The 13,879-nt window shown below is 40.7% G+C and overlaps 1 protein-coding gene across 1 annotated transcript; it reads left to right on the top strand.

Annotated features, from left to right (window-relative positions):
• Positions 1–84: 84 nt before the first annotated feature.
• On the top strand, positions 85–10,873 carry TMEM130 (transmembrane protein 130). Its single transcript, XM_010286747.1, has 8 exons — positions 85–382; positions 1,955–2,245; positions 4,103–4,271; positions 5,435–5,604; positions 6,243–6,327; positions 8,222–8,424; positions 9,421–9,533; positions 10,296–10,873. Exons 1-8 carry the CDS (start codon positions 85–87, stop codon positions 10,470–10,472), a joined length of 1,506 nt encoding a protein of 501 aa, XP_010285049.1. The 3' UTR covers positions 10,473–10,873.
• Positions 10,874–13,879: the final 3,006 nt, after the last annotated feature.

The following is a 13,879-nucleotide window of genomic DNA, read 5'->3' as shown; positions in this document are numbered from 1 at the left end:
GAGGGGCGCCGACCTCAGGAGTGAGCTGCTCTGGCTGTGGGGATGGTACGGTTCCCTGCCCGGGCTTGCTAGCCATGACGGGCGATGGAGGAGGCTCCGGGCACCCTCTCGCCAGCCCAGACATTATTTTCGGGCGCTGCAACCGTGGTGCTCGCAGTGAAGCTGGGGCGTCCCGGGGAGCCAGAGTTCTGCATTGCACTTGCTAACCCAAAAGCGACACTTGTGCTTCCTCCGCTGGCCCAGCGTGGTGGTTCACAAGGCACCTGGGCAGGCTCCATCCCTCGCTGTGCTGCATTTTGCAAAGACAGGTCAGGAAGAGAGAAGAAAGCCCAGAAATGGATGAAATGTCTGGCTCTGCCGGTGACTCACTGGGTGACCTTGGGTTAGCCACTTAATCTTCAACTGCTGCAGCTATTGGGCTTCAGTGTGGCCCTGGTATGTAAAGCACCGTGATAACCTCCAAGGAGAAGTGCTAGATAAGTGCGAGGTAGCAGGCTATTTTTTTCCCAAGCTCTGCTGAAACAAAGCAGAGGGTAGCCTGAATCTTCTAGAGACCTGAAAATTCTCTGTGCCAGATTTCATCAAATCACAGGCATTTCTCAAAAATCTGAACTCAGGGCCATTCCTTATGTTGTGAAATGGGAACAGTGGAGTTCTTACTCAGACAGTAATGTTACAGTTATTTCTCACAGTCCTTTTGCAACCAGATTTGCTCAGCACCTGCGATCTGTGGAATAAAATGTGGGCACTAAGTAGATGCTTCAGGCTGACGGGTGCAGGAAAGGCAGCACGGGGGTTAGCTGACCCCAGTGCTTCCTCCACATTACAGGTCATGGATGAGTGAGAAATGCAGCTTCTGCGTTGCCCCATTGCTCGCCAGGGAGAGGATAGCCAGGCAGAGTGCTGATGCAGGGAGGGAACATGCTCCATGTTGGTGGCAACCAACCAGATCCTGTTCCAGCTCTGATCCAATTCACAGCTTTCAGTGGTCATTGCTTTTCCTTTTTTTTTTAGGGTCTTGGGTTTGGGGTTTTTTTGTTCGTTTGTTTTTAACACATGCAGGTCATTTAATCTTGTGGCACTACTTTTTTTGGAAAAATTGAATGTATCCTTTCCATAAAACCAAACCTCACTCACGCTCTGCCCATTTCAGTAGCTGTAAGAGTTGAAGTAAGTAGCTTGTGTAAATGTGGTAGGGAAGATAATGGTAAGCAATCCAGAGCAGCAAGAGATGGTTCAGTATCACATCCTGCGCTTCTCACACCTTGCTGTTTCCAGACATGAAAGACAAAGCAAGAACCCTGTTTTTGCCCTTCTGGAGTAAACTGATCAGTAGGGCATGGTACAAGTTTCATTTATGTTGGGATTTTTTGGTCCTTCCTGGGAAAAACAAGTCAGTGGTGGACCATAGGGAAGCAGCTGATACTGAGGTTTTTTTGTTCAGTGAAGGAGGAAGGTGAAGGATATGTGTGGGTCAACAGAGCTGACAAAAGAATCTGTTGGATGAAATCTTACCTGAGTTTGAAAGTTCATTTTTTTAGGATAGAGATTAGAGCAGAGCTTGACTTTCTTCCAGTAGCTGGAAGTTTAGTGACCACATTAGATCATTAGTCACAACTGAACCTACAGCCAGCGCCCAGCTCTGCCTGTACAACCTCATGAAAGTTTTTGTGATGTTCTAGTCTGAAGCTCCCTTCTACTATTAACATTTCTAGGACACATTCTAACATGCTATTTAAAGCTACTTGTTTGAACTCAGATATACATGCAAGAGTTTCTGTTCCAACTTTTTGAATGGTAAAAAAAAAGTGATAAAGTCTTTGCTGGTATGAGTGTCATTGTGAGTCACATAACTACAGCTGACTAATTAAAATGTGTAAATAAATGAATAAAATGTAAACATGCAATACAACAAGGTTTTCTTTTTTTTTTTTTTTTTTTTGCATTTCCACAGAGGAGTATGGTCTGGAAATAACCAACAATGGTCCCATCACAACGGGAGCTCAAGCTACTGTTCATGCCAGTCTAAGTATGAAGAATGACAGTGTTGCATCAAACTCGTATCACTTCAATTGGATTTATGCTCCTCTGATTCTGATAGAGAAATCTGAGCAGCGGTTTAACTCCGTGATTAATGTGACCGGTGAATTTCCTGGGACTTTTCCTGTATCTGTCTGGGTGACTCATAGAAACTGTTGGCTATGTCGGCCGGTTGCTAGAAATGTCACCGTTCTTCAGATTACAGGTAAAATGGTTTTACAACCTCTGTGTTTTCAGGAATTCAATATACATCAGAATGCTTGCTGCCTTTGCTAGCATCAGAAAAATGAAAGCCAGGTATAAATATGACTACTGCCAACAGAGTCTGATTTGTTGTAACCCTTTGATTGAAAGTGGTTATGGACAGGCATTTGGGCCATACTGTAGTCTACCCACATTCATAAATCAAGTGTGAGCCTGCCCATGTTTTCTTGCCTCTATCACTTTGAGAAACTGAGCTAGAAACCAGATACTTCAGCAGCTGCAGCTCACACATCAGCCTTGTTCAGTGATGTCCAGATTCCTAAAACAATCCTTCCTGTACTGCTTCCCAGCATTTCTAATCCTAAAGTTTGCAGCAGTGAAAATCTACTGGCTTTCCCTGTTGCATGACATAGCAAAAACTTAGGCCGTCAGCATAACAGACCCATTAGATTTTCTTTTGAAGTTCTCACTGAGTTTACTGAAATTGGATGGGAAGTCATGGCTGCATTTCCAAATATTGTTAAGTGCAGTTTCAGCTTACTGGGAATATTCATAACCATTAACACGCATTTTTTGACAAATTAACCAATGGTGCACTATGGTTAACCTAATCTCTTGATACAAGGATTGACATGAAGTATCACCTGACAGCTTCCCACAATCCCTTCTTCCAGGGACTAGGAACCATCTCCCTCCAACCATATGTCCCAGCGCTCTACTTATATGCTTCAGAATAGACCCAGCTCCCAGCAAGATGAGGACATGTATGAGGACAAAAGAGCTAAACATGGGAAATAGCTATTAAGTTTTTTCTTTGAGAAACAGCTTATTGGATAAGTCTTTATAAAATTATACATGAGTTCTTTCCTCTCTTAAGAACTGACGCCTTGCTGAATATCTACTAACTCCTTTCTCACTTTGCACTGTCATGTTCTCATGCCACAAGCAAAAGGAATAGAAGCTTTCTATAGCTGTGAAAGGTAGGATCCCATTGTATCTTTCTGCCTTCCCCAAGCAAGAGCACCCACAGAGGCTTCACAGGGGCCCAAAGGTAGTTGCCAATAACTCATAAAAGTTCCAACTCCAGTTAGTTCTGCATTATCCCATTCTGAAGCAGTAATTGTGATTCTTATTTCTGCATCAGCAAGAGAACAGTTAACCAGATTTAATGAATTGTTAACAGGGTAAGAGTCTGTTACTGGTAGTTAATTCCCCATCAATTTTATAATGATCTGATCAGTGTATTATCATAATCCTCTTTATTCGTAGGTTAGAGAGGTTTTTTTAGATCAGCCATTGCCAGTCCTTGTAAACAAACTTGAGCATAGGATCTCCTACAGACATCAAAATCAAAATGTCACCCTTTCTGTATTCACAATATATAGCACATCTATTATTCATAGTAGCCAAATTTTCATTTCTGTGGAAGTAGCTAAAACTAAAAAACAAAAAAACAGCAACATGAAAAAACCCACAAAACAAACAAAAATTGCTACCCCAAACATGGTGAGCTTGTATACTGGTTTGATTCTGAATCCCTTGATCTAGATACTTGATGTTAATCCCAGTTCTTTTTAAATCAGTAGTAAAAATTGATACGGACCTCAATCAGTCCAGGGTTATTTCTCTTAGTTCTATTAGAAGCCCATTGTATAACCCTAAATAAGTAATTTAATCTCTCTACCTCACTAACACATGTAACAAGACTGAGTAATAGATCTGAAATACACTTAACCACTTCAACTAGGACGCAGAAAGACTTATGCAGTACATTTTAGATAATGTTTTGATACTCACACAGAGCATGCTATTAAAGTGATATATGCTGTGATTCTTTCTCCACCTTATTATACTGCAGAATTTATCACAGGGAATCTTACCATTGCCCAGATAGAAGACAGTAAATCTATCACGCGTGGTTCTGGTTCCTCCACGGGTGCCGTGACCCGGATTTCTTTCTGTCTTCATGACCCAAGTCATTACTTCAAGTCAGCATCATTTGTCTACAACTGGGATTTTGGAGATGGGTAAGTGTAGTTACTTTGTTTGCGTTAGTGAGTATTCAAGATGGCTCTGACTCAGATGCTCTTCTAGAGAAAAATCCTGACTAAATCATAGGACAAAGCATACTCCTTTGTCAGTCGGTATGCTCTTAGCATGTCAATCAGGTGAATTATGAAAACTTTGGCATGGAAGTCACTGCGTACTCACAAAATTGTGATGTTTTAAAGACCTAAATTTCTTGTTCAAATATATGCTTAGGTGTATTATTGTGTGTGCAAGCGAGCTGGACTGAACTGAATGAACTGGAAAAAGTAACTTATTGTAAATTGTTATTTTAAAACATCATTACGGCTGCAGACCTCCATTAGCAGGTGGTTGTTGTTGAATATGTGAATAATTTGTGCACTTAAGGAAAATGGAAACAGTATACTGTCTTGTGGTTGGGCAGTAAGTAGCTGTTACTATGACCAGCTACCCGTAAATATACCACAGCTTGGGTGAGGAGCTTTTGAAAGTGGATAGGTGTCTCAAGTGATACAAAGGTGCACATTAACACACACTGAATGCTTACCTAATAACAAAATGGAGGGGGGAAAAAATGAACCAACATAGCTCAGAACTGTCAGAAATAAAACCATGGGTAGTATTTAGCTCTTAAGCTACTCCACAGTAAGGAGGAAAAAAAACATTCAGTTATTTTCCTTCTCTGAGGACAAATACATGTCCAATACTAATAAGTGTATGCAAATAGAAATGTAAGCTTTAGTCTTCAAATAGTAAATTCTTTCCTTCTTTTTTTCTTTTTTTCTCCCTCCCTCCCCCGCTTAGTGCTTCAGTTAGCTTACAGTCCACCTGCTATAAAGGTAGTTTTCATAATTTACACATAATTTTCACAATTTACTGACTATTCCTATTCCATTTTGTGAATTCTTTTAGAATTATCTTTAGTTTCTTTGATTAAAAATGCATAAATATGTTCTGCATCTTATACTGATTGTAGTTTTATTGGTAATACCACAGACACTAATCCTCATTGATACGGTTATAAAGTGGCGTTAGAATCACAGCTGACTGTAGCATTGTCTATAAAGAAAATATATTCGAGCTTGCTCCTTTTTAAATCAGAAATATGCAAGGACTTGGTAAAAGGCAATTTTGATTCTAAATCTTTTCATGTTGCACACAGAGTTTATCAGATTACCAAGGAGCCCTTTGTCTACTATAACTGCTCTACCACGGGGAATCGCACGGTGCATCTGAAAGTCATAGCTGAATGGGAACAAGTTGGAAGCATCATACATGAAAGAGAAACGGTGCAGAAAACTGGTGATTTTACCACTGCTCTGGAGCTGTTAGGTAATTATAAAACTTTCTGCATACTCAAAACAGAACTGGCTATGTACGTACAGATACATTCTAACTTTAAAATGTAATTAACTTTAATTCATAACTAATGAAATGTAACTCCAGCATTTTTTCACATGCAAGAACAGGTCAACATTATTCAGTGAAGAGTTTCCATTGCAAAATGGACTTTGTGCTGTTCTAGTGCAGGAAAAATATGGGGAAATATATAAAATTTACTGTTTCTTTTTCATTTACTGAAAGTTTTACTGTCTTTTGTAAAAGTCTCATGTACACTTAAAACTTACGGTAAAATATTTGCCGTAACTTATGGAGGATTTATTTAATTTATGTCAGCTATCCCTAAAAAATAAATTAGTTAAAATAAGCATTAGGAAAGTCTCATTGATTTGATCAGCTTCAGGAGTAAAAAATAAATAAAGGATTAATAAAGTGGTTGATTATATATTAAAAAGAAATCACAAAACAATCAGAAAACTTACAACTCTACCAGTAGGTTTCCTTTTTGAGTGTGAGGCAAGTGTTTGCTAAAATCTGCAAAATATATGAAAAAAAACCTTTGCTGGAAAAACAGTGAATTTCAAGTTCACATGTGGAGTGTGACATCCTTTTTTTTTTCTTCCTCTCAGATGCTGTTAAAAGTGTTAATGTAGTGGGCTCCACAGAGACTCACGTCATGGAAAACTTGAGTTTATCTCTTCACATCAACGGCACGTAAGTAGCAAACACAACTTTTTTCCCCAAACATCATTGTCTATTTAAGTGGTTTCCCCCATTTCCTTAAAATAGTCAGTTGTACCCCACATAACAGTTTCTTAAAACAAAACAGAAATTTCCTTTGAACATAGTGCTGTTGAATATTGCTTTTTCCTGACTTGAAATTTCACGAACTCTAAGAGCCTGAAAGATCCTTCATCTTTACAGAAAAGTAGAATCCTCCTGTGTAAAGCAAATGTTATTTTTGTATCTTTGTAAAGAGAATGTTAAAAGAGAACTAGACAGAGAAAGATAGTAGAAAAAATGACATTTTAAAACTTCCTTTTGAATTTTTCTACTTGACCAATTTCCCCACAATTAAACTGTATTCAGAGTCCTGTTGCATAGCAGTGATCCTTGACTGGCACATGGGAGTAATGGGTTTGGGGAATAATTTTAGCAAAGTTAAGATTACCACAAGATGAGTAAGACAGAGAGGCTCCAGATAGTGAGGATTATAGGAATATAATAGTTATGAGCACCTCGATCCTAGCACAAGCTCTCTTAAGCTGCAATATTTAGAACATATCAGAGCTTTGTTGTATGGCAGAAGCATTTTAAATACCATTGAAACACTCAAGAAAGCTCCTTCACCATAAAAACTCCATGACCACAGAAGCTATTTATTCTCCAGAATAGTGACACTTCCACGTTCTGCTATTTAGGCTAATGCTGGATTTAAAAAAAAAAAAAAAAAAAAAAAGAGGCAGGGCTGTTAGTAGACACGTAGGATGGGGTGAGCAGCACCCAGTGCAGAGTCATTTGCCAAAGGTGTACAAAGCAGTACAGTTTGCATTCAGAAAGTGAAAGGCACATTGGCAGGAGTGGAAACTAGAGATGGTGTACAAGTAAATATGAACAGCCGAAAAACATTAGAAGCAAACCTGAGATCCCTAAAAGCAAGCTTGGTTTTAGGATGAACGATGTTCGCCAGACCTAACCTTCTAGCCACAGGACTAGGACTGATGGCAATAGGAGTTTATGACAGAGAAGCGATGACAAAGGCTCGAGAGAGGGATTATCAGAACCAAAGCTAGCAAATGAGCTAAACACATAAACACGCTGCTTTCTTTAGCAGACGCTGTCCTAAAGAGATAAGGAACAAAATACTAACAAGATAGGGTAAAGAAAAGCTCTATCTGTTGTCAGAATCGAAGTCCATAGTGCATAAGGTGAGTCCAAGCAGAATCAGTTGGAACAAGGGTCTGAAAATGTAAATAAAAGTCATCAGCTAGACATGGTAAGAAGACATATGCCATAAAGGATTGTACCTAGGTGGCTTGATAGCAAATAAAAACCTTTTTGTTACTGTAAGGGAATACTGTGTTTCTTGCAATTTATTTACCTTTTCCAGCTATTAGTCCATTGTACAGAGCTCATCTTGCATTCTTTCCAGTTTCGGTTGTGGGGCTTTTTAAATCAGAAAAGTCTTGAGTGTCCTTCAGTAGCACAGACAGTGATTTCTTCTCTGTGAGAAGAACAAAGGAAAAACAACCTATACTCCCTTGGAAGTGTAGGAGAAAAAGACTCCTTTTATCTTTATTGGAGAAGGACTACGGGGTGTTTTACACACGATGGCCTTTCCTATGAAAGGCAGGTATTTATCTCTCAGCTGAAAGACTTGCTTTTATAGAAGCATCACAAAGAACTTCTTCAACTGACAAATGCTATAAACCCAACAATTGTGCAGTTAGTTACTTCTCTATTTGTATTTAGATTAATTTCATTATTTTAAAAACTATTATGCTATTTTAAGCAAGTGATTCATCAGCTCTTAGCTGAAATTTTTGCGAAGTTTTCACCTAATGTTGTTTTTTTTTTTTTTTTTTCCTTTTTGCTCTTGTCATATCAGCCCCCCGCTGGCATTATGCTGGCTGATAAAGGCCGAGTGCATTCCACTTGAAGGTGAAAAATGCCATCTGGTGGTGATTCATGGCTCCTGCTACAACCTCAGCCATACCTTCAGTGACGCTGGACAGTACTGCCTCAGCGTCAGAGTGGAGAACGGCGTGACAATGCTGCAGACGTACCATGAAATAAGAGTGCGGCCAACAGGTGAGGAGCAGCTCGTCTGAGGAGCGCAGAGGTTCCCCCCGGGCAGGGCACCGACAGGCTCCAACGTGTCGGGGGCACTGGCTAGCCTGCAGATGGGGTTTCTGGAAACGGGGATAGATCCCTAAAAGCATAGGAAGCAGGAAGAGGAGGGAGAGCCTCTAACGTGCCTACTGGAATTGCTCTGAGCTTCTTGCATCATGCTGAACCCTTAGTCTCAAGAGCGCCTTGATGCTAATGAGTTTCCTGGGAAGGCTGAGTTACTTAAGTTATATATTTTTCAGTTTAAATAGTCTGGCTTTTGTAGTTAGAGAGGATAACTAGGAAAACATTCATCTGTAACACTCTCTTAATTAAGCAGTCTCAATTCTTCTTTTTGTTTAGTTTAGTTATGTTTTTTTTTAAGGGTAGATTTTTCTAGGCCTCCATTTCCTCCAGTCCCCGCTGGCTCCCCCATGCATGCTCACACATGCCCCTCTTGGGTGGCCAAGTGAAGAGGAGCTGAGCAGGGGACAGCCAGGCTGCGATACAGAACGGTTACGCCATCTCGCCGCGGGCCAGCACTTGTATACAGATGGGGCAGCTCACTCCAGAAGGCACTGGTGTGCCTTGAGGGCTGAGTGTGCAAATCCTCTTTGCTGGAGGCTGCCAGCTGCTCTGAAGATGCTGACTGAGCATTCCTTCCTGTCTTCTTGAGGTGCCACAGAGGTACAAACACCCTGGGGAGTTAGAGCTTACATATGTAACTGTGCAGAGTTTTTTAGTCTGTTCAAAGGAAAAGAGGGGTAAAAAGGGAAAGACCCTTACAAACCTCACAACCCTGCATCCCCACTTCTGAGATTTCAGAAAGACCTGAAGTGGTCTGGGCTGAAAAAAGTGTTCCCTGTTACACACATGTCCTTTGTTCTAAAGGTCTCCTAAAACATAATTTCCTTCTCACTGTTCCTCTTCTCAGTGTGTTGTATCACTCCAGGAATGTCCCCTTGTGCCCTTTCCTAGGGATCCACCCAGCCTTCTTTGTCCTGCTCTGCATCGCTCTGTTTTCAGTGATGCTGGGACTGGTGCTGTACACGACCTTCCGAAGTAACACACAACAAAAAGATCTCGTGGAGGTATTTGGTTACTTTTACTTTGAGCTGGGATAGTAATTAGATACCTTTGAGCCATGTCCCTTCTTTAATCCCCAGGCAAACGGAGCAGAAGGGAGCATGTCCCTGGTATGTCTGATCCATTCCATGGAAAAATCTGAACAGTGTAGGCAAATACTTTAGACAACAGGCATCCTTCTGGCTAGTTGTGGAGGACTATAATTCAAGTTGCCACGTCTGTCATGGGCAGTTTATTAATACTCCTAAGCAGGTGCTTACACTGAAGTATCCCTTCCAGAGGATCTGCCTCAGAATGGTTACATGAAAGAAACCAGGGGGATAGCAAGAGAGGATACAGGATAGTAAAAAGGGTGCAGTATGTTACCTAAAGCGGCACTAAATTGTCACCTGACCCTGGTATGTGACCTTTATCTCCCCAGCTCCCTTCCATCTCTGGTGTAGCTTTCACTTGCAGTGTAGCCAGAAGCATATGTTATCGTATTTGTAATAAGCGTGAGGTCCTAAATCAAAGGTAACTTTCCTGGCCCTTTGGAAAGTACCCAATACACTTTACGTCATGCCACGGTATGAATAAAATACCTCTAGAGAGGCTGCCTGTGAGCCAGGTGTGGAGCAGGTATAAATCAGAAGTCTGTTTGAAGTTGGTGACTGACTTAAACTGGTTGAGGACCAAGTGCCATTTCTGGCCCAAGGTATTCTTGCTGGACTCAGTTGAGACAGTGGGACCCAAATTAAAAATTGTCTCTTTGATGTTTCTTTTTCCAGGTAGCTGACTTTGACTTTTCTCCACTGTCTGATAAAAACCTGTCTTCTCATTCGGAGTCAGGCTGTGGCCAAATATGTTGCAGATCGTGTTTTCTTCGGTCATCTCAAGAAGTTGCCAGGGAGAGTCATGAACTTCTACATTCTTTTTACAAGCCAGTCAAAACGTACACAGTGTGAAGAACACAGCTGCACTTTGGTTACACTGACTGCTGCATTTAACTTTTTCACTTATGATGACTTAAAAGCCCAGTGCTGCATGAATGGTTTGTTTTTGCCAATGCAATGAGGTTAACCACTTTAAGTCCAGCACTTGAGTGTTTCATTCTCTGAACTAAAAAAAATCAAACACAGTAAAAGTAGCTTTATGTTTTTAAATTATACGGGTGTATACATTTACAGCTGTAAATGCAGCATTTTATTCTTATGAAAGATTGTTTTATGTGCAGGTTTGCTAATCTCACTACCTCTTGTAATTTCTCTGTTCCTTCTGCTGTCTGTTTCAAAGAAGAAAATGCTTAAGACAAACATACCTCTCTTTTCTATGTTACAATATTACTGGAAATGGAATTCACCCAAAATGCTGTTGAATGTGTATTTCTTCTAAAAAGGAACTGACTTGTCCAGGTTGAGAAAGGCCTGGGTGCTTCCAATGAGCCAGACTACTAATTATGTTGTCTTTTTTCCTCCTGTCTTAAAAGACCCCCTTTTTAAGTTAATGGGCTTCTTAATGGGGACTGTAGTGGCTGGTGACCTGCTCATGGAGAGCCAGCTGCTGGCAGTCGTTTGGTGGGATTGTAGCTCTGCATCTCCAACATTTCATGAAGTAGTACACCACTCTGTACAATCTGTATAAGTAGCTGCTTTTTTTTCCAGGCTGTTCATTCTTTTCTTTCTTATATTACTACCCAGCTAGTTGCCAAAACTCCTCTTCCAAAAAATGCAACAACCAGTAGCGCAAAGCTGATCAGCAAAACATATTCCATTCAAATATATAGTCAATGTTCAAGGCTGTATAAACTCCATGCCTGTTGTAGACTGTTTTCTACTGTCAGCTTCCTGCTCAACCAGCCTTCACCCCCTGAAAATGAACACATTTCAGAGTACCCTGGAGGCTTTTAAACAAAAGGGCCTTTGTGGCCATTTCTTTTTTTAAATGTGACCTTCCCCACCTCTGATTTAAAGCCTATGGGTATCACGGGCTTGGGGTTTTTCAAGTATGTCATAATTTCTCAAGTACACTGATTGGGAGGTAATTGTCTGAATGTGAGGGGATTTGCCCTGAGGTTTTTGGAATGCTCATCTCACAGATTCAAGTTCTGCCTTTCCTCAGAGAAACCCAGAGCTGCAATTCATCTGTGAACAAAATTACATGACCTCAGAATGGCTTTGTTACTTAACTTGATACATGCAAAATAGCATAGGATCATCTAAGATAAGAAATGATCCAGTAAAACCAAGTTTTTGTCAAAAAGTGCTTTCCAAGGCTTTTTTTCTAAAGAGAAATTGTATTTATAGGCAAGCAAGTTGATTAGGAGTGGTGTCGTTCGTATTCCTTTTCCATGCCCTCGTGTCAAACTTACCTTCAGTCATATTTAGTCAGGGTTAAAAATGTGCCTCTCCTTAGGCTAGCAAAGAAGCTATTGTTCTCTAGAGCTTCAGTTTTATTGCTTATTCCTGAGGTCCCAGCCATCTCATCCAGTGCCAAAGGTACGTGACTTATTCTGGGATGTCAGTGTGTTCTGGCACGTTCATGGCTACACGGTCCTTGGGCACTGGAAACAACTGATTTCTGATGTGAAAAATGCAACGTGGAGTGACAGTGGCCTTAGACAGACTGCACAGTTTCTCTCTGCAGCCAGAAGTTTAGTTTGGGCTGCTGCTTTTACTGTGTTTGTGACAGATGTATGACCCTTGCTACTATACTACATGCAAAGACAACCCCTTGGCACACTAATGAACGTGTAAAAAGCCCATTCTTCTCCATATTGCACTCCTAGCAAAGACAATAACTATGAGAGAGCAGACTCAGTTATAGGTACCTGAAACAGGGGTCATTTGGGTTGGAGGAAGATGAAATCAAAGGGGTAAGACCTATGCTCTACCCCGTTTTCCATTAATACCCAGTTGATTCAAAGAGTATCATGGGGTGTTATGCCACGAACATTGCTGCTTTGGTTTTGTGCCTCCATACTCTCCCCAGTAGTTCGAGCTGAGATACAACTGACTAAAGTGGCTATCAACCCCCCGTCAAAAAAAAGAGGGACGGGGGAGTTAGTGATACGAAAGACAGGCCTAAGAAAATCCCCAATTTGCTATTGAAGAAAACAGAGCAAATGTCCTTCAGAAAAATATTGGCTGTTACTCTGTTCCTAAAATGAACAAAGGATGTCAGAGGAGTCAAATGATTCAGAAAGGTAGAACACATAAAGTGCTGCAAAGTGGAAAGTCAACACTATCAAATGGTGGAAGATATTATTCAAGAGCAGATGGAAGAGAGGTTAGAAAGACAGACATCTCTTGCAAAAAATAAGTGAAGAAAGTACCCTTAAAAGGGCATGTCAAGAAGCAAATTAACCAAGAAAATTTAAACAACCTTAACAAATTGAGGTATAAGTGTGAGAAATACTCACATGAATATGTTCTTGAATCCAATATGAAACTGCTTCCAGCACAAAAGGCTGATCTGTGGGTTCAATAAATGCCTCTGAAATTGAAGACAAAAGGTAATTGAGCAGTTCAGGATATAGCAAGGAGATTAGTGGGACGTAACAAGGATCAGCAGGAGGATTCATTTTGTTAACCTTAGAAATCAGTGACCTGGAAAAAGGAATGTTCAGCAAAACGATGAAACTCACTGATTCAAAACAGGAGTCCAGTGAGTACAAAGCCAAAGAGCGATTAAATCCAGGTGATAAGCAAGCGTGTGACCAAATGAGAGGTTTATGCAATGAGAATTATTTACAAGGAAATGCATTTGAGAACAAAAAATGTTCTGGAAAGGCATCGTTTAAAAAAGCACGGTAAAGAAAAAGAACTTCTGTTATTCTGTAATTTGTCATATAAACAATGGTACCAGTTTGTGCAGTAGATGTAGGGACAAATTAGCTCTTCTTCTTCACAGCAGAGCGTGAGGCTCAGTGGCTGAACAGGTCAAGACTGAATTCTTGCTTTCATCCCTGGAAAGCAGATTACACAGCCCAAGCTGTGACAACACTTTGAATTCGCAAGACCTCTGTTGCATTTGCTGGATGTGGTAGAAATGAAAATTGTTTCAGCAAGAGGAAGGTGAGGAACTTCATATTTAAGTGTTCAGCATTATTATTAGATAATCAGCCAACACTTCACCTTGATTTTGGAAAGCCAGTGCCAGTTTCCGTGGAAACTGAAGCGCTATCCTGCAGCTGTCACAAAATTGTTTAAATCCTGCAGATTCAACTTTGACAGCCCCACCGAGCACTACAAGATTTTTAAATTGCAGACACCAATGTGGGGAACACAGAAGTTCCAGAAACTTCCCGGGCCTCATCTTTCAGAGCTGGGTTTGCTGCTGTGTGTCATTCCTGCAGCAGTGTGTGTAAGGACAG

The sequence above is a fragment of the Phaethon lepturus genome, unplaced genomic scaffold, assembly GCF_000687285.1.
Source record: "Phaethon lepturus isolate BGI_N335 unplaced genomic scaffold, ASM68728v1 scaffold7605, whole genome shotgun sequence".
Classification (NCBI taxonomy): Eukaryota; Metazoa; Chordata; class Aves; order Phaethontiformes; family Phaethontidae; genus Phaethon; species Phaethon lepturus.
This window is presented reverse-complemented; position numbering and strand designations above follow the sequence as displayed.